Source organism: Condylura cristata, unplaced genomic scaffold, assembly GCF_000260355.1.
Source record: "Condylura cristata isolate star-nosed mole 26May11 unplaced genomic scaffold, ConCri1.0 scaffold00008, whole genome shotgun sequence".
NCBI lineage: Eukaryota > Metazoa > Chordata > Mammalia > Eulipotyphla > Talpidae > Condylura > Condylura cristata.
In genome coordinates this window covers 55540712-55558042 of record NW_004567109.1, presented here as the reverse complement: position 1 = coordinate 55558042, position 17331 = coordinate 55540712, and the positions used below count along the sequence as shown (strand labels likewise).

Below are 17331 nucleotides of genomic sequence, written 5' to 3'. Positions count from 1 at the left end.
TGCTTTCTCATCAGCAGGTTGCTGTGGCATTCATGCTTAAACTAGCTTTGGAGGGTGAGGAGACAAGATGCTGGACCAAGTTAGTGAGCTGGGATGATCTGTGGTGAGAAGTTTAAGGACTCAACCCCAGAGGGAACATTTCAATCCTTTACTCTCAACACTGATCATCTAAGGCCGGCATTACAAAAGGCTACAATAGATTCAGGGTTCAGAGTGGTCCCTTTTAGGGACAAAAAGTGGCTGTCCAAGACCTGCTAAGCCTGTAGGGGGAGCTGAGATAGTACACAGGACTCCCTACCTGAGCAGGTTCCAATTTCTTCATCTTTTGTTAACAATATTCCAAGCTTTCTCTGGGAAATCACTCTTCCCATATGTTTAAGTCACTTGCTTCCCACAAGGCTGACCACAGTCTCCTTCCCAGAGTTGGGTAGTAGACCCATGCCTGGATCTCCAAAGTGGGGGTAATTCTAATGTACCCCATCTGCAGCAATGATTGCTTCACCCAGAAAAGCCCGTGAGTCTCAAACCCCAAACCTGTTAAAACTGCTGGGAAATGTAATAGGTAAGCCTAGGATTGCTGAGATTCATCTTGCCACTTTGATAGGAAAATGTGTCAACAAAAAGTCAAGCAAGATGGAGAAAGGGACAGAGATTGAGTTTATGTGATATCATGGTTTTTTTTTTTTTAAAGATTTATTTTTATTTATTTTTGCATACAAGAGCATGTAGGCCAGAGGTGCAGGGTGGGGTGTGTGTGTGAGCAGATTCACCAAAGACAGAGTAGGGAGCAGAATAGGCAAATTGATGAAGTACACTGCTGAGGGGAACAGTGAGAGAGACAGGAGAGGTCTGGGTCACCTCCCTGGCTGGGGATCGAAATAGGGGATCAAACTTATTCTGCAATGGCTGCTGATAGGCTCATAGTGTTGAGACTTAACCCCCTGTGCCACCAGGGAGACCCTTATGTGATACCATTTTAATCCCTGGATTTAGCTGTGCCTGAGGCCAGCCTGGAGTTCAACAAGCCAACAAATTCCCTTTTATGCTTCCTGTAGTTTCTATCAGATTTCTGTCATTGCTGCAAAAGATTCTACTGTTAACACAGGGTTGGCAGAGGGGCAGCCCTCTGGTTCATAGCGAGGCAATTTAGCCTACTGAGCAATAGATACAGTATCTCTGGCTTCATTCCCTGCCACTTATTACCCTGTAAGGCTGCCTCAGTGCACTGGACAATCATGGCTTTGGGGCAAGATTGTCCAGGGTTTGAATTCTGATACCACTCTCTTGGAAAATCATGAACTATCTTAGACTAGTGGAGGTAATACAAGCTATGCTCTATTAAACACTATAAAATTAAGTAAGATGGTGTACATACATGTAATTTAGTACAATGTCTGACTCATAACAGGTGATCTAAAAATGTCTGCTTTGAGCATCATTCTACTTGTGGCAGTAGAATCCCATTGCTTAGGATTCCAGAAGCCACAGAATACCTAATATTTCTGGGTCTTCATGGTTGAAATGCACAGTTCTCTTCCTGTTGGGCAGGAGGCACTGACATGGGTAGGATCCATATTGAGCCTATGTGACACTGTTTTAATAACTGGATCCAGTGCGCCTGAAGTCAACTTGGTGTACAATAATACCACAAATACCCTTTCATGCCTCCTGTTACAATCAAAGTGTAGTACGTACTTTATTACAGACACTGACTCTAGCAGGTGGAAAGATCTAGCAGGTTTTAAGATTTACTATATTTGTGTTCAAAACATAGTTTAACTCTTTATCTAGTGAAGTGTTTCTGGACCAGTCATTTCCACTTTTGATTTCAAAGAAGATTAAAATACAAAGATTTTTATGCCCATTTGCATGATCTTGGTGAAGATTAAATAAGAGACGATGCATGAAAGCAGGTACACAAGCATACACTTGACCACAATAGCTGTTATTGTGAAAGCGCCCTCTACCCCTCGGCCTCTAATTACCTCCTTTTAGCCTCTTCATATCGAAGGCGCAATCTGACCTTCTCTGCCAACTGATTGTTGCTGCTGGTGCCGAACTGGAGGACAGAACAAAGCTGAAAATTAGATGGCTGCTGTGATCAGTGCTGAGCTGGGCTTCAAGAGCTCACTGGAGACTTGGCGGCTTACGTTGGGCAATAGAAAAGAATAGCCCCCCAATTATTGATCTGGCTATGTGGCTCCCAGGCCAGCTGGTTAGGCAAAAACACTTGTCTTCCTTCAGGCCACAGGAAGAACCCCAAATCTCTTATTTCTAGAGAGAAGCCATGGGCTCAGAATACCACCTTGCAGCTCCAATGGCTTGGAGCCCATTCAAACCACAGAAGCAGGGAAGACAGTCAGAAGGTCAGGAGGCCACAGGAGCAGCCAGTACACAAGGAAGCCATTCTGGGGGTGCTGGTAAAGGGAATTCAGAAATGAAGCACTGGGCGAGTGAGGAAAAGGTCCTACATCTTGCGATATAGCACAAGGCTCCCTCAGCAATACTTGGGCCCCCAGTTGGTTAGTAGCTGGACACTGGGTGGTCAGGGTAAGGAGGCAGCCCCACGTGCCATGCCAGTCTGCCAAGGGCATCAAAAAGCTCCAAGGCTCACCCAGTTAGACGTGGACATAGCTTCTCTTCACAAGTGGGAACCCAACTATGGAAATTACATCAGGATAGCACTTAAGCCAGGGAGGCTGGGAGGTGGCCTTGTTCCTCGTCACTAGGAATGTTTCTGTGTTCTAGGAAAAGAAAAGTTCTCCCAGAGGGACAAGTACTGGGTCAGTCCTGCTCTGACGCTGCATGAGCTGCAACAGACAGCACTGGCAGAATTCATTGCCATGACTAGGCTGTACTTTTGACAGGTAATCAATCAGGCAGCTCAGAGCTTCCTGCATCGTTTTGGGACAAACAGGAGGATGCTCTCCTCTGTTTTTCAGTGGATGAAAGGAAAACAGCACGAGCCTGCAAAGTCTTATGAGGGAAAGCGAAGTGTTTTCTGTGCAGCTTTTAGACGCTAGCATGTGGCAGGCAGCACCAGGGGCAGGGAGTCATCTCCATCCTAGGTCCAGGAGATGTGCAGGAGTCTAGTAGCTAGCAGCCAGCCCCACTGGAGAGCTGCTGGCCAGCCCTTAGGTGAGTAAGGTGAGGAGGTCCCCTCTGGAGATTGTCCCAAGGGCCCCAGCAGCACTGCTGCCTACTCACGCTTCCCGAGATGTCTGTCTGGGAGCTCACGTCCAGATACTGTTTGGGCAGTGAGAAGCCCGAACTCTCGAGGGAGCTGCTGCTTGACCACAGGTCTGAGTGGGACCCTCTGTCGGTGCGGAAGCCGTCCTTCAGCATGGTGAGGCTCTGAAGGGGGAGGCAGGGATTAGTGACCACCTTTCTGGGAAGGAGCTCCCATTTCCTCTTTACCTTTGGAGACTTAGTGGGAGCCCAGGCTTACCCCAGATCTCCTACTTATCATGGGAAGGGCTGACAATGACTGGGAGCTTACTCAAGCCAGACATGTGCTGGGTCCAAGAGAGACCAGTATGGAGCCACACTGCCTGATTTGGAACCCCTGCTCTGGTACTTGCTGGCTGTGTGATCTGAGCTAGTTGGTTAACCTCTCTGAGCCTCAGTTTCTCTCCTGCAAAGTGGGAGTCATCACAAGTTCAATCTCCCAGGACCATCATTTCAATGAAATGAGGTGAACAGTGGGAGGTGCTAACACAGTGTTACCACGATCATATTTCCTCCTGACCAGTGTGAGGGATGACCCAGGCTTTACCCACCCTCACCCCAATTTATACCAAGGCAATTGTTGATGGAGAATATGGTCACTGACAGTGTCCGGATTTGGTCCTGGTCCATCAATTAAGACTCGGGGCTTCCATTTGCTGAGTATGCCTGGACACTGCCTCACCGTCCCCCACTGCATCATCTGAATAGTCTCAATGGGCTGCAGCCCCAGGCATAAGCTTCGAAGCTACTGTTTGTCTTAGAGCGTAAAGAAAGCCCCCTTTTGTAAGCCATTTACTGCATCTGAGTCTCGGCCTCCTATCTTCCATGAGGAACAGGAATACAATCTCAGAGGCCAGGGTTGTTCCCGGGGGACGAGGCAGGATGGAGAGGGATTAAGAGAAGCAGCTTCCGAGCAAGGCTTTCATGCATTTGAATCCGGACCCCACCATGGGCTGTCTGAGTTTTTATAGTCTTTATCTTTATAACGGGGATCAGTGAGCATTGATGGCAGGAAGGGAAGCACCATGCATGCAGAGGATTTGGCTCTACTGCCCAGCACACTGCTTCATATCTGTTGTTAGTCGTTCTGTCCCCAGCAGAGAGTCAATACATACCATGAAACGCTTATAAAGACTACCGTGTTGATGTCAAGGTTAGTATGTCGAAACTCCCTGCCCTCCATTTGGCTCGTTGAAAAGTCAGTCAGGTGGTGAGAGCTCGTGGCCAGGACAGTCGTTAGTCTAGACAACAGGGCTCTTTTCCAGATCTGCCATTTACACATGCTGTGTGACCTTGGGAAAGTCACTGAGTGCTTCTGAACTTCCATCTCCTCTTCTATACAATGAGAACCAACAGTCCAAGAAAACTAGCAAGGTGACCTCAGTGACTGGCAGTAGCCCCAGGAGTACTGGACAGACGGGTGCTCAAGAGCAATGGGGCCAGGGCCCAGGTCACCGGGAACGTGCGTACCTTAATGAGATCTTGCTTTTCCTTTTCTCCACAGGTGATGGCCTTTTTGATGGCTTTGGTTTCTCTTAAGACAGCCTGGGCTTCATCCAGTTTGTAGCTGCCCTGAGCATCAGACATTTTCTTATCGATTCTAAGAGACAGTCAATGGGAAAGGTCAGACAAAGAAACGAAGACGGGGCCAGGTGTAGGCTTTCCTGAGGGGAGAAGCACAGCCCACGGTTTTTCGGTCCCTCTGAAAGCATCCTCCCTGCCCTGCAGATGGGAAAGGCACAGAAGGTCGCTGTGCAGTTGCAAATAGTGTGTGGCTATAGAAGCAACAGCATTCTTGAGGCTAATGGTCCTCTAAATGTCAGGTCTGAGGGGAAGCCTTCCTTGATTACCTCCCTGGGCTCCCCAGGCTGGGCTAGGTGACCCCATAACACATGGTGTGCAGCCACAACACTATGCACTACACTGTATTATAATTAACAGTTTCTGTGCTGGAATCCTGGACTCTGACAGGCATATGGTTGGAGACAGGGTTGAGCATGTTTGAACAGTTTTAGTATCTGGCATAGAATAGTACCTTAAGCCAAGGCTCTCAACCATAGTACTCTTGAAACTTGGGGCTCGATCATTTTTTGCTGTGGGGGCTGCCCTATACACTGTGAGATGTAGTAATATCCCATGGGTCCCATCTCGACCCATTAGGTGCTACTAGTATCTCGGTTCTGAGTTGTGACGACCAATATTATCTCCATACCCTGCCAAAAATATCCTTTGGGGGAGGAACAAAATCACTCCTGGTGAGGACCACTGCTTTTAATAAGCACATAAACTGACACAACAAAGGAAAGGTTAGAAGGACGAAAAGCTGCCCTCTCTACTTCCTTATGTGTATGTATGGATGTATTTTTTGTGTAGGAGAAGTGGGGTGTAGACCAGCTATATATATGGGGGTGGTGAGAAGATTCACTGGAGACAGAAGAAGCCTGCTACATTATGTGGGTCAGCTCCCTGGCCAGGGATGGAACATAAGTCATAGCAGTGACAGTGCTGAGACTTAACCCCTAGGCTAACAGGGAGGCTCCACCCCTCCTTCTTAGCATGTGATCTGGGACATCATCTTCAACTGCAAAACACCTCAGCTTTCTCCCCTGAAAAATTCTGAATAATGTCTTTGGCCTAGTCCATGTTCATGGAGTTATTAGGAGGGTCAAATGGGGTCAGAGATGGACAAAGTCACCTGGTAAGCTAGGATGTACCAGATGCAAAGTACTAAAATAATTATAACTGGAGAGCTCATTGGTGTATTGTGGACTTATATACAGGTTTATCTTGATGTGGATGGAAAAGGGGTCACAAAGTCATTTCTAAAAATCAAACCAAACCAAGTGGTGGTGGGGTTCCCATCATAGGGGAGAAGAGTTGTGTTGTGGAAATGGTCTGGAGGGCACAGATACATTGTCATTGCTTCACGCTTTTGTCAAAAGTCAGGCTTGAGGTCTGAGACTCCAGGAAAGGAAAGGAAGTTTTACAGTCTGCAGGAACACCACAAACCCATTATGTTAGGCCAGAAGCCGCTCACAGACATGCCATTCTGCTCTCCAGTTAGAGACCAAATTGTCCGGGCTAAAAATAACCTGAACTGGGGACTTAGGTGGGCACCCAGGTCTCAAGTCCATGCCTCTAAGCAGGAGAGGGAGGGAGGCCCGGGGTGTCAGCACAGTCCACACCTCCTCCGTTCAGCCTCCATGGAGGGAAAACAAAGCCCCATTTATGTCTCCCCACTAAAAATAGCTGTCTATTCCTTTCGAGGAGTTAGACCTGGCGAGTCTACAGGTCGGGCAGGACGGGTCTCAGATTTAGTCTAGAAAATCAGACGAAGGGGAGTTCTCTCCAGCAGAGGCCTGGAAAGGAGGCTCCCTCGAGTGGGTGTCAGGATCGAGTGGCTCGATCCCAAGTCGAGGGGGACAGGGGAGACACTGTTTGCTCGAGCAAGCCCAGGGGTTGGGGGCACTGGGGAGGGGGCCGCTCTCAGCCGCCCTCTGCCAGAAGGGTGAGGCTGGCTTTGAATCCTCAGCAGGATGAGACAGAAGGGGTTTGTCTGCTGGGCCTTGGGCTCCTCAAACTGCCCCTACCTGATGTCTCAGGGGCCTTAGCAACCCAGGCTGTGGAATTTGGCTGTGGAGAGTAGTCCGAAAGGGAACACTCTTGGGACTTGGGGGGAGGGTGGGGAGAGGCAGGGAACAAAGGGTCACCATTATACTCTCAGTGAATGAATCTTTTTTTAAGGGAAAGAAAAGTTGTGTGGTCGTGGGGTGGGGGGATGCGTATGTTTTAGGATTTCCAAATCGTGCAGCTGTCCTTTCGCCCAGCACTTCAGAGGTTCACACGCCCGGTAGCCACAGGAGAGCCACAGGGAAGCAGGGCAGAGGCCCAGGCAGCAGCCAGCTCCTCTCAGTCTTGCCCAGACTACGCCCACCTGGGCAGGGCGGCTCAGGGGACCTGCAGAGACACGGAACTGCTGTCCTCCCACGAGGATGACACACCAAGTCTCAACTCTCTCCTATTTACAAGGGCTCAGGGCAGCTGACAGCCCCAAATCCCAAGCTTTGGTCTGGATGTTCCAACCTCCTCTAAGAGGTGGCCTTTAATCCACATCAATCTGTAGCTTTAGAACCGGGATTACTGACCACACATCAAACACAGGGATACATTTCCCCTCCCCCCCCCTCAAAGAGAGGGGGCTAATGGGATCATCCCCTTCCTAGACTCTGAAAAGGATCCCAAGAGAGATGGAAGAAGGGGTGTCTGTGGAGGAGGTTATCGGGAACCAGACAGGTTAGCATTTGGTTTAAGCTTCAAAATCCTGTAGTTCTGGGCTCAAAACACAGTCCAATGCTGACTGGCCCCGTGGCTTGGGAGCTGTTTTCAAACCCCATCAGTGTCCTCATGTATAGGTGAGGCACAACAAAAATCCTCAGATGGGGGTAAGGACAATGAAACAGAGTGACTGCACCAGTGCTTTCCCTGAGCAGCCTCAGGCCAGGATGAACTGTAAGTTCATCTGAGTCCCCTCCAAAGTTCAAAAAGGCAATGAGCTAGAGGTGCCCAGCCCACCACACTCACTGGACTCTCCCTCCCTGCCAGGCTTTTTTTGGTCTGCCTTGAGGTGGAATTTCCAATATGACCTTTCCAATAAGCTATTCTTCAGACAAAGAAACCAGAGCTGGGGGGTGGAGGGGTGTTTAAGTCATTTTCCCAAGTTCCCAAGGAACTGGAATTTGAACCCAGTCCACTGGCCTCTTGTGCCTACATTAACCCCTAACCTCTGCCAAGGTGTGCATTAGGGCAGATGCCTTCCTCCTCACCAAACACAGGAGCTGGCTTCCAGGACAGAGCTGAGCAGCCAGAGCTGTGAGGAACTCTTATCTGGGCCAGATATCAAGCATGGAGAGGAGGGAGGGAAAAATAAAGGAGGCTGGTCTCTGGTGCTTGGGGATCAGCTTACCAAACGACAAGATTTTCAATGCTGCTACAGGGTCACAAAGTAGTAAAACAGGTTTGTGGTGGCTGGGAGAATAATGGGAAGTGTTCTAACCAGAGCTGGGGGGGACTCCAAGAGGAGGAGGGGAGGCAGTTGCCGGGAGCTAGAAGTGCTCAAATCTGTGCTCTCAAGTGGTGCTACTACAAAGTGGAGAGTGAGGAGCTATTTGCTTCATAGAACAAAAACCAGGGACTGTCTGAACTCACGTTATTGCCCTCCACTGTCCTTGGTGCTGCCGAGTATCAAGAAGCATAAAGCACAGTCCCTTGTCTTTAGGAGTTTATAGCATCTGGGTTAAGAGGCAGGACTGTATTACGAATCATGTGTAACACATTTTTCAAATTAGAAAGTATTTTAAATGATGACATATACACATGTATGTGCATAAACACACACATCAATATGTAGCTCTATAACACACACACACATATAAGGTCATCATTTAAAATACTTTTTGGTGTTGCTTTTTGTAATACCAAAAAAAATGTATTATAGACAATTTGTAATATAAAACCACAATTTCTTCTTACCTTGTGCTGTGGGAGAATTCATGGGGGTGGGGGAGGTGGGAAAATATGAATAACCCTGAAGCAACTATGCCCTCAACAGGTGGCACAGTTCCTCAATGAATGGAGTCTCCAGTCAGACATCCAGAGGCTGGGGGTTGTGGCCAGAGAGCAGTGGGGTAGATTTGAAGTTTATAGGATGAAAAAAAGGGCAGTAATAGGGAGAGAGAAAGTAAATGACTTCAGAAGCTGCCTCCTGTCTGGATGCAGCCTTACTGGGATTCTGAGATGTTCCCGAGGATGGAGAAATCTACCGGATGTCCTCCCTGGACTCTCCAAGGGGACCCCAGGCACTCAGAATGTGTGTTCATTGGCTCAGCAGGCTCACTGAACTTGATTCATGTCAAAGTCTCAGGTCTGTGCTGTGCTTAGTAACAGTCCACTAACACTGAGTCCTTCCAAGGGACTTGGTTTCCTCCTCTGTAGAGATGGCGTTAGCTAAACGAACACCCCTTACAGACTTTCGAGGTAGCGTGAAGGTAGTGGTGGAGGTAGGTGCTCCCCAGCACATTTGCCTCACAAATCCCAGCAAGCATGACTGTCAGGGGGACAATGGACACTCCTGTTCTAAAGCCAGAGCAGAGCCCTGCAGAGGAGCTGCTAGTCAGCTCCTAAAAGGGAGAAACTTACATTGGGTCAAAGTTACCCTGGAAACTCTGAGGTCGCCCATCAAGCATGGGGCACACGGCACCATACACACTCTCCTAGGAATGTGCTCGTTATGGAAGACACTGGACACTGAAAGACACTGGGTGAAGTCCATGCTTGCTCTCAGGGGTCACTGAGGTCCATACTTGCTTTCAGGGGTCATGGAACATCTCTTTATTCACTGTGGGAGTGAGGAGATGGGTGCACAGTGACATCATATGTTCCCTGTTTGTATGACTGGTTCGTAAAGCTCTGCTGGATGGCACAGACCTTAACAGCTTTAGGAATTCAGAGGATGATAAGAAATCTGTAGTCTCCAGTGGGTTCCCTTCTGCTTTCTAAATCTCAACCTTGTGGGAGAACATTTTTAGTTAAATACCACAGTGGACCAGAGCTGGAATGGAAGGTGAATCGCATTTTGAGGAGGGAAGAAAAGAACTGGAGAGAAGACAGACTAAAAGGGGATAAGAGAAGCGTCTGGGAGGGGTCCATGGCAGGTGGACTTACTTCTTCAGAGTCTGAAAGCCACGCTCTTTGAACTGCAGCTCCTGCTGGAGGTGAACCATCTCTCTCTTCAACTTGTTGACCTGGATGACAGAAGACCACACACATGGGCTGGTAGTGAGCCGCAGGCTGCCTTCTTCCCCAGTAGGTATCCAAGACCCCTTGCTGTCCCTTCTAATGACCCAGTCACCATTTCTAGCTCACATGGCCACTATATCTTCCCTTCACTGATGTCACTGGTGAAGGCCATCCAGTTGGCCTTCATTTGGTCTGTCATTTTCCTGGTCATTCCTAGCTAGCCTTTATTTGGCCTCCCATGCCTAGCTGGCTGACCTCTGTCAAGTCACCTCTGATCCCCCCTTTCCTGTTCTGGTGGGTGAGGATAATGGCAGTTCCCAGGGCTGTGCATTACTTAAAGAAGTACAGGAGTGCTGTACACAGTCATAAGAAATATTATAATAACTTTTGAGGCAATACATGGCCTGGCAACCAGACCCAGCCTGCAAGAATGTTTTCTTTAGCCTTCAGTATTACTAAAATTTAAAAAATTAGCGCCTAATAATTAAATGCTGAGTGAGCTCATATAGTAAACATAGATATACAATTCTTCTCTAAAAATACTTAAAGATCTACCAACAGTGAACTCACATGACAGCAGGGGCATAAGAGGCCAGAGCTGAAATTCAACAACCCATTATACATGGGTTATACAGTCCTCACTACTCCCTTTGCCTCACCGCCAGCCTACTTCCCCCACTTCTTGTTTTCTGTCAGGCATCTGAGTCTGCAGAAGCTATTTGAAATTAAACTAAATCAGTGTTCAAAATACTGACTTTACATTGAGCAAGTTACTTAACTATGTGCCTCAGTGTTCTTATCAGTAAAATGGGAATAACAGTAGCTATCCCCTAAGATAAATAAACATGAAGCAACTAAATACGGTAAAATAGACCATGCAGTAACACACTACATTATGAACTGTGGCATGAGCCGTGATTCGCTTCTGGCCTTAGGTGTGGTACTCAGTACCCACAAGCCTGTTTGTTCATATTTAAAATACAAGTAATGGCAGCAGCTACTTTGTGCAGTTGTTGGGATGTGATACTCATGAAGTACCAAGCACTCTGCCTTGCATATAGTGATGTCATGGAAAATGGTAGCTGCTGTTTACCAATATTGTTACTATGACAATGAAGACGTCTACTGCTAATATTTCAGGTCTTGTTAGTGGCTGCCACTGCCTAGCTGAAGCCTCTATTCAAGTCTGGAGGGGCTGGCGACCTAAGGCTACCCTGATGACCCCCATCAACAGGACAGGCAAACGCCCCTACCCGGGATTTTGCAGTGGCAATTTCAGCTTTCAGGATCTCAGGGTCATACTTGGAGCTGGATGATGAACCAGAGACCACTGCAATGAGACAGAAAAAAGAAAAAAACTGTAGAAGAGACATGGTTTGGTAAAATTTGTTCTTTCGGGCCATCTAGATAAACCTGGAATTGAATGGCTAATTGTGAACAGCCTAAGTACTCAGCAAAAAGGAATCCGTTCAATAAATATGACAAATAAAGTAGGACCTGTAAGATTTGTGCAATTTTAAATGATGGTACAAAAGAACACTGAATCATAAGGGAAAATGTCCAGAACTCATTGTTACATGCAAACAATAGTTCATGTAAAAAAAATCTATAAATAAAAACTTTGATTTGAAAAATATACAGAAAAAACAAATACATGCACTCACATATGCACCTAAAGTCTAAAGATAACACCATTATCAAGAGATTTGGGTGATGAATAATACAAATTTTCAGCTTTGTAGTTTTTTTATTTTCTAATGAACAATTACTTTTTTTTTTTAAAGATGTATTTATTTATTCATACAGAACTGGGGTACAGGCCAGAGATACGGAGGGTGAAAGGATTCACCAGAGACAGAGTGGGGAGCAGAACAGGCAGATCGATGAAGTACACTGCTGAGGGGAGCAGCGGGCGGGTCAGGAGAGGTCTGCCATGCCATGTGGTCACCTCCGGGGCAGGCGGGGATCGAACTCATGCGGAAGTGGCCTTAGCCTCTCAGTGCAGTGTTTTAACCTGCTGTGCCACCAGGGAGGGCCCTTCATTACTTTTTTAATGAGAAAAAGTTACTAAAAAGATTGTTTGTGCACTTTACATGATTAATGTACATTTGAAAAGGAAAAATAAATCACCTGCAATCTTACTCTCTGGATACAATGATCTTTGCTTCAGGTTGCCTTCCAATGTCTATTGGTAGTTCTAACAGCACCTGTAATCTTACTGTTTATTTATGTCTTGGAAAGGGACTTTAAGGCTTTCAAAAATGAACACAGGCCCTCCCTGGTGGCGCAGCGGGTTAAAACACTGCACTAAGAAACTAAGGCCACTTCCGCATGAGTTCGATCCCCGCCTCCTGCCCCCGGAGGCGACCACATGGCGAGGCAGACCTCTCCTGACCCGCCCGCTGCTCCCCTCAGCAGTGTACTTCGTTGATCTGCCTGTTCTGCTCCCCGCTCTGTCTCTGGTGAATCCTCTCACCCTCCGCATCTCTGGCCTGTACCCCAGTTCTGTACGAATAAATAAATAAATCTTTAAAAAAAAAAAATGAACACAACAGAGTAGAATACATTCAAAGTAAGCAAAATGATGCAAAAGGAAGAAAGAGCGTGAAAACAAAATGGTGACAGACAAGAGTGAGGTGAGGGCCCCCATACACCACAAGGACCAATTCCTGACCCGAGTCTCCACTAAGACTCCTCCACAGCAGGTCAGGCTGCGAGCTTCCTAACTAGTGATGTGAAAAGGGAAAGAGGCTGATACAAAATTCACAGTGTCCCTTAAAACAAAGACAACCCCACACAGTTCTGGAGAAGAACAATTATTCTTTGTAGAGGCAGGAGAAGTGCTTCTCCCATGAGTCCTGAATTCCACGGCAGGAAAAATTCCATCATGTCCCCCTCTTTCCGTTTAACAGCACCTGGACACTCTGAGACGAGATCACCTGCGGGGACCTGGACGTTTCCCAGGCTAGCAAAATTGACATGGAGATCATTGGCAATTTCCAGTGTCCGCAGGGAGAAATGACAGTCATGGAGAGGAGGCTGCTCTTTAGATTTGGTTGGGATACTTGAGTGGCCATTTTGATTGTGTACACGGAGAGTTAAATTGTAATACTAGCAAGTTTGGGAAAAGAAAGTCAAACTGCTCTGTATGATAACAGTGAAGGTGTTTTGCACCCAAGGCAATCTGACAGTTCTACTGAGTTTGCAGTGAAGATGCCAATGAAGATGGGGTCTGGAGAACAGATGGGGAAGGCGGAAGCCAGGCAAGATGAGCAGCAGAAACCCGCGGTCAGGTGTGCCTTGTGGCCTTGTCATAAACATGGACTCCAGACACAGGAAGATTTTATTTCCATTTTGAAGTTTTCATTTCCTGCCTCCCAGTTCCCTTGGTCTTTGCTGTACTGACTGGATAGGAGCTGGAGAAACTGACATAAGCACATTCCCCAAATAGGCACTTTCAGCATAATTTCAAGGGACTTAATGTTATTTGTTAGACACTGATTGGCAGTAAAAAATATTGTGGACAGTTGTTAGTGAGGAAGTAAGAGGGGGAGATACAAGAGGCGGCTCAGGATCTGTTCTAGGAGCACCCCATCCAGCCATTCACCTTGTTTATGAGGCTGGGCCACTGGTCTTGGGGTTACCCTTGCAAGGAAACCTAACAGCAGCCTGGAAGAGCCTGTAAATATGGCCAGACCTGTCCTTAATAGGGAGAGGGTGGCTGTGGGGGACCCACAGGTCAGGGCTGATGTGTGGAGCACGAGTGTTCCTTGGGCAAGCTCAGAAATGCTGAGGGGAAAGAATTCCAAAAAGGACAGACTCTAGGCAACGGGGCCATTTGGGGCTGGACCATCATCTTCTGGATTATCACCTAGGAGTGTCCTGCTTGTAACAAAGCTCCTGAAACGGGATGCAGTCTATCAGCAGTTTTTAGGTGGAACTTTTGTTGAAGTAAACATACAAATGAAAAAAAAATGCACAAATTATATCTGGCTAGTTTGATGGATTTTCATAAATGTAGCCCAGTTACATAATCATTACCCCGACCAGGAAAAAGTCAATACCTCACCAGCAAAAGAATTTTACATGCAAATAATACCTTAGCAATTGTCTTTCAAGTCTCAGTGCTTCATTTTTAATTTTAAGCTTTAATTCAAGATCTATTCTATATGAACCCAGTTTATTGGTTCAACCTACTATAAAAAGAACATTCCACAAGCACTTAGTCCTATTACTCTGCAAAGGGGGACCATTTTGAAGAGTTCAGTCAATTTTGTGGGTATTCCTGCTTTGTGAGACTTTTAATTTTATGCATTATTAATTTGCTTCTCTCTTGGAGGATGTGCATCTCTCTCTGTGCCCGTGGCCTGTACACTGCACATGAAGCCCCTCACAGCTCCCGCCCTACTAAGGTAGTCTTACTTTGGCAAAAGCGGTCCTAGGTGTCTGCATTGCTTTTAGTCTGTAAACACCATTCAAGGGAAAGCCATGTGAGTGCCTTTGCTTACTTTTCCCTCCCAGCACTTTTTGTTTTCCCTAGAGTTAATAATTGTCATTTTTATGTTTGCTTACTTTGTACAAGTTTATCACAGTTTTGACCTCCCGTCTCCTACCTGAATCTCCTCTCATGGGGTCCAGGCCGGCACGTATTCGTGCCATCTTCTTGCTGCTGTCTCTCCCAGGTGTGTGCCTGCGGTGGTGGGAGCTGTTTGGTCTGGCTGCAGAGTGGCATGGGAGAGCCCCTCTGCACTGCTCTTCTCCTTCTTAAGTGCCACATCTATCCCCTGGTGGCCCACCCCTCAATTTGGTTAGAACATCGCTATCACTAGTTTGCTGAGAAATACACCATAAGGGAGGACACTTTCTGGAATGTTGCATGCCTGAAAGGATATTTATTTTACTTCATTTAATCATGTGTCACTTAATAAAAGGGACAAGGTATGAGAAATGCACTGTCAGGCAATATCACCATTCTTTCACAAACCACGATGGTCTAGCCTACTACTGGATAGAGATGGGGGTCTTGGACTGGAGGCACTTGGCTATTGCTCATAGGCTACAAATATAGGCAGCATGTACTGTACTGCAGACTGAACTACAGTGGCATCTTGTATGCTTAGGGGCCATGAGAAAACATGAGATTAAATCAGGCACAGGGGAAAGCGATGCTCTTCAGTTGTATATGGCTAAGGTCAGCCCAAAAATGCCATGATGTCACATTAGCTATGATGTCATGACAGCTATGATATCACAAGGCAACAGGAATTTTGGCAGAACCATCATAGGTGCAGGGCACTGTTGACCGAAATGTGATTATGCAGTGAATGGCTATACTTGATTGTAGTCAATTTGAGTGGGTACAGCATTCAGGGTGGAAAATGGTTTTCCATAATTTATTAGGTTTCCAGTGTTACTGCTGAGAAGCCTGGAGCTATTCTGTGTCCTATAGCTTTTTGGTGTTCTCGCTTTTCTCTTGGAAACTTTTTAGGATCTTAAATCATCTCCAGTATCTGAAGTCTTGAGAGAGGTAAGTCTTGGTGTGCACTGATTTTTATTCACTGTGTTGGGCCCTCAGGGAGCCCTTCAAATTTCTTTTCCATCAGTTCTGGGAACTTTGCTGAATTATTTCATCGATGCTCCTTCTATTCTTTTAGGAACTTCGATATTACTCAGGTAGTAGATTTCCTGGCCTGATACTCTACTCTTTTATTTTGCATCTCGTTGTATGTTTGTGCTGCTTTTTAAAAGATGTGCTCAGTTTTACTTTCTAATCTTCCTTCATTTTACTGCCACATTCTAGCTCGCAGAGCCCTGCTTGTGTTCTCTGAGTGTTCCTTTTTTTTTTTTTTTTTTTTTTAAGATTTATTTATTTGTGCATACAGAACTGGGGTACAGGCCAGAGGTTCAGGGGTGGAGAGGCTTCACCAGAGACAGAGTGGGGAGCAGAACAGGCAGATTGACGAAGTACTCTGCTGAGGGGAGCAGCGGGCGGCTCAGGAGAGGTCTGCCACGCCATGTGGTCACCTCCGGGCAGGCGGGAATCGAACTCATGTGGAAGTGACTTTAGCTTCTCAGTGCTATGCTTTAACCCGCTGTGCCACCAGGGAGGGCCCCTGAGTGTTCCTTTTTTTAAAGAAATACAGCATTTTGTCCTTATTTTGTGTGGTTACATGGTTTCTCTGAGGTTTTCTTCTCTATGCATATTCCTACAATGTCTCCTTCAACATGTGCTTGTCCTAATCACTAGTTTTCATGTTAGAGGCTTTTCTTGAATGTCTGGAATCTTGGCTATCTATCTGCTCACAGTTAAGAGTGAGTGCCCGTCGCAAGAGTGAAATAAATACTTCTCCCAAGAAGACATGCAGGTGGCCAGCAGGCCCATGAAAAAGAAATGTTCATCATCACTTATTATTAGGGAAATGCAAATCAAAATGACAGTAAGATACTACCTCACACCCATGAGAATGGCCCACATCAAAAGACAAGAATGAACAAGTGCTGGGGAGGGCGTGGGGAAAAAGGAACACTGGTACACTACTGGTAGGAATGTGGACTGGGCCAGCACCTATGGAAAGCAGTATGGAGGTTTCTCAAAACATTAAAAGTGGATCTACCATATGACACAGCGATTCCACTCTCAAGTATCTATCCAAAGAAGACAAAACCACTAATTTATGCACTCCTATATGCAATACAACACTAATTACAACAGTCCAGCTATGAAAACATCCTCTGACAGATGAGAGGATTAGGAAGATATGGTTTATATACACAACAGAATACTACTCAGCTATAAAAATGGTGAAATCTTGCCGTTTGCAACATATATAGAACTGAAGAGGATGTGTACTGTCAGAAAGAGAAAGACAAGTATCAGAACATAGAGAAAGAAAGCAAAGGAACAGATAAAACCAAATCAAAGATAAACAGATAAAACCCTGCAAGACTGAGGTGGGAGACAGGTAGTGGAGAAAACGGAGGAGGGGTCCAGTAGACTATGGTAGAAGCTTTTTGGTATTTCGGTGGTGGGTATGTGGGTGTCCACACTTAAAGAAGTGTTAAATTGTACTCCTAAAACTGCTATTAAAAAAAAAGAAGAAAAGAAAGTATGTATGATTGAACAGCTCAGTTCACAAGAGAGTAGAAATGTTCATTCGATATTTTTTGTGAATTTACACAGTGATAGCTTTTTTCCCCTTTCAAAAGCCTTATTAAAGGATGAAGATCTGAGTGACTAAGCAAACAAAACACTGGGGTCCAACAGCTAGCTGGAGTGGAAGCTGCTGACTCAGGGCTCCATGATTGACA

General features: G+C 46.3%; 1 protein-coding gene across 2 annotated transcripts in view; it reads right to left on the bottom strand.

The window, feature by feature from the left end:
- WWC1 (WW and C2 domain containing 1) overlaps window positions 1-17331 on the bottom strand; it is an 83460-nt gene that overhangs the window by 48160 nt on the left and 17969 nt on the right. The window contains exons 3-7 of one of the 2 annotated variants that reach the window (XM_004679193.2): window positions 11277-11353; window positions 9949-10028; window positions 4699-4828; window positions 3208-3354; window positions 1986-2059 (exon numbers count right to left, since the gene is read on the bottom strand). In XM_004679193.2, the coding sequence (XP_004679250.1) occupies window positions 1986-2059; window positions 3208-3354; window positions 4699-4828; window positions 9949-10028; window positions 11277-11353 (508 nt within the window). Of the gene's footprint in view, window positions 1-1985; window positions 2060-2614; window positions 2700-3207; window positions 3355-4698; window positions 4829-9948; window positions 10029-11276; window positions 11354-17331 lie in introns of those variants that run through there. The other variant, XM_012722030.1, reaches the window with a different exon arrangement.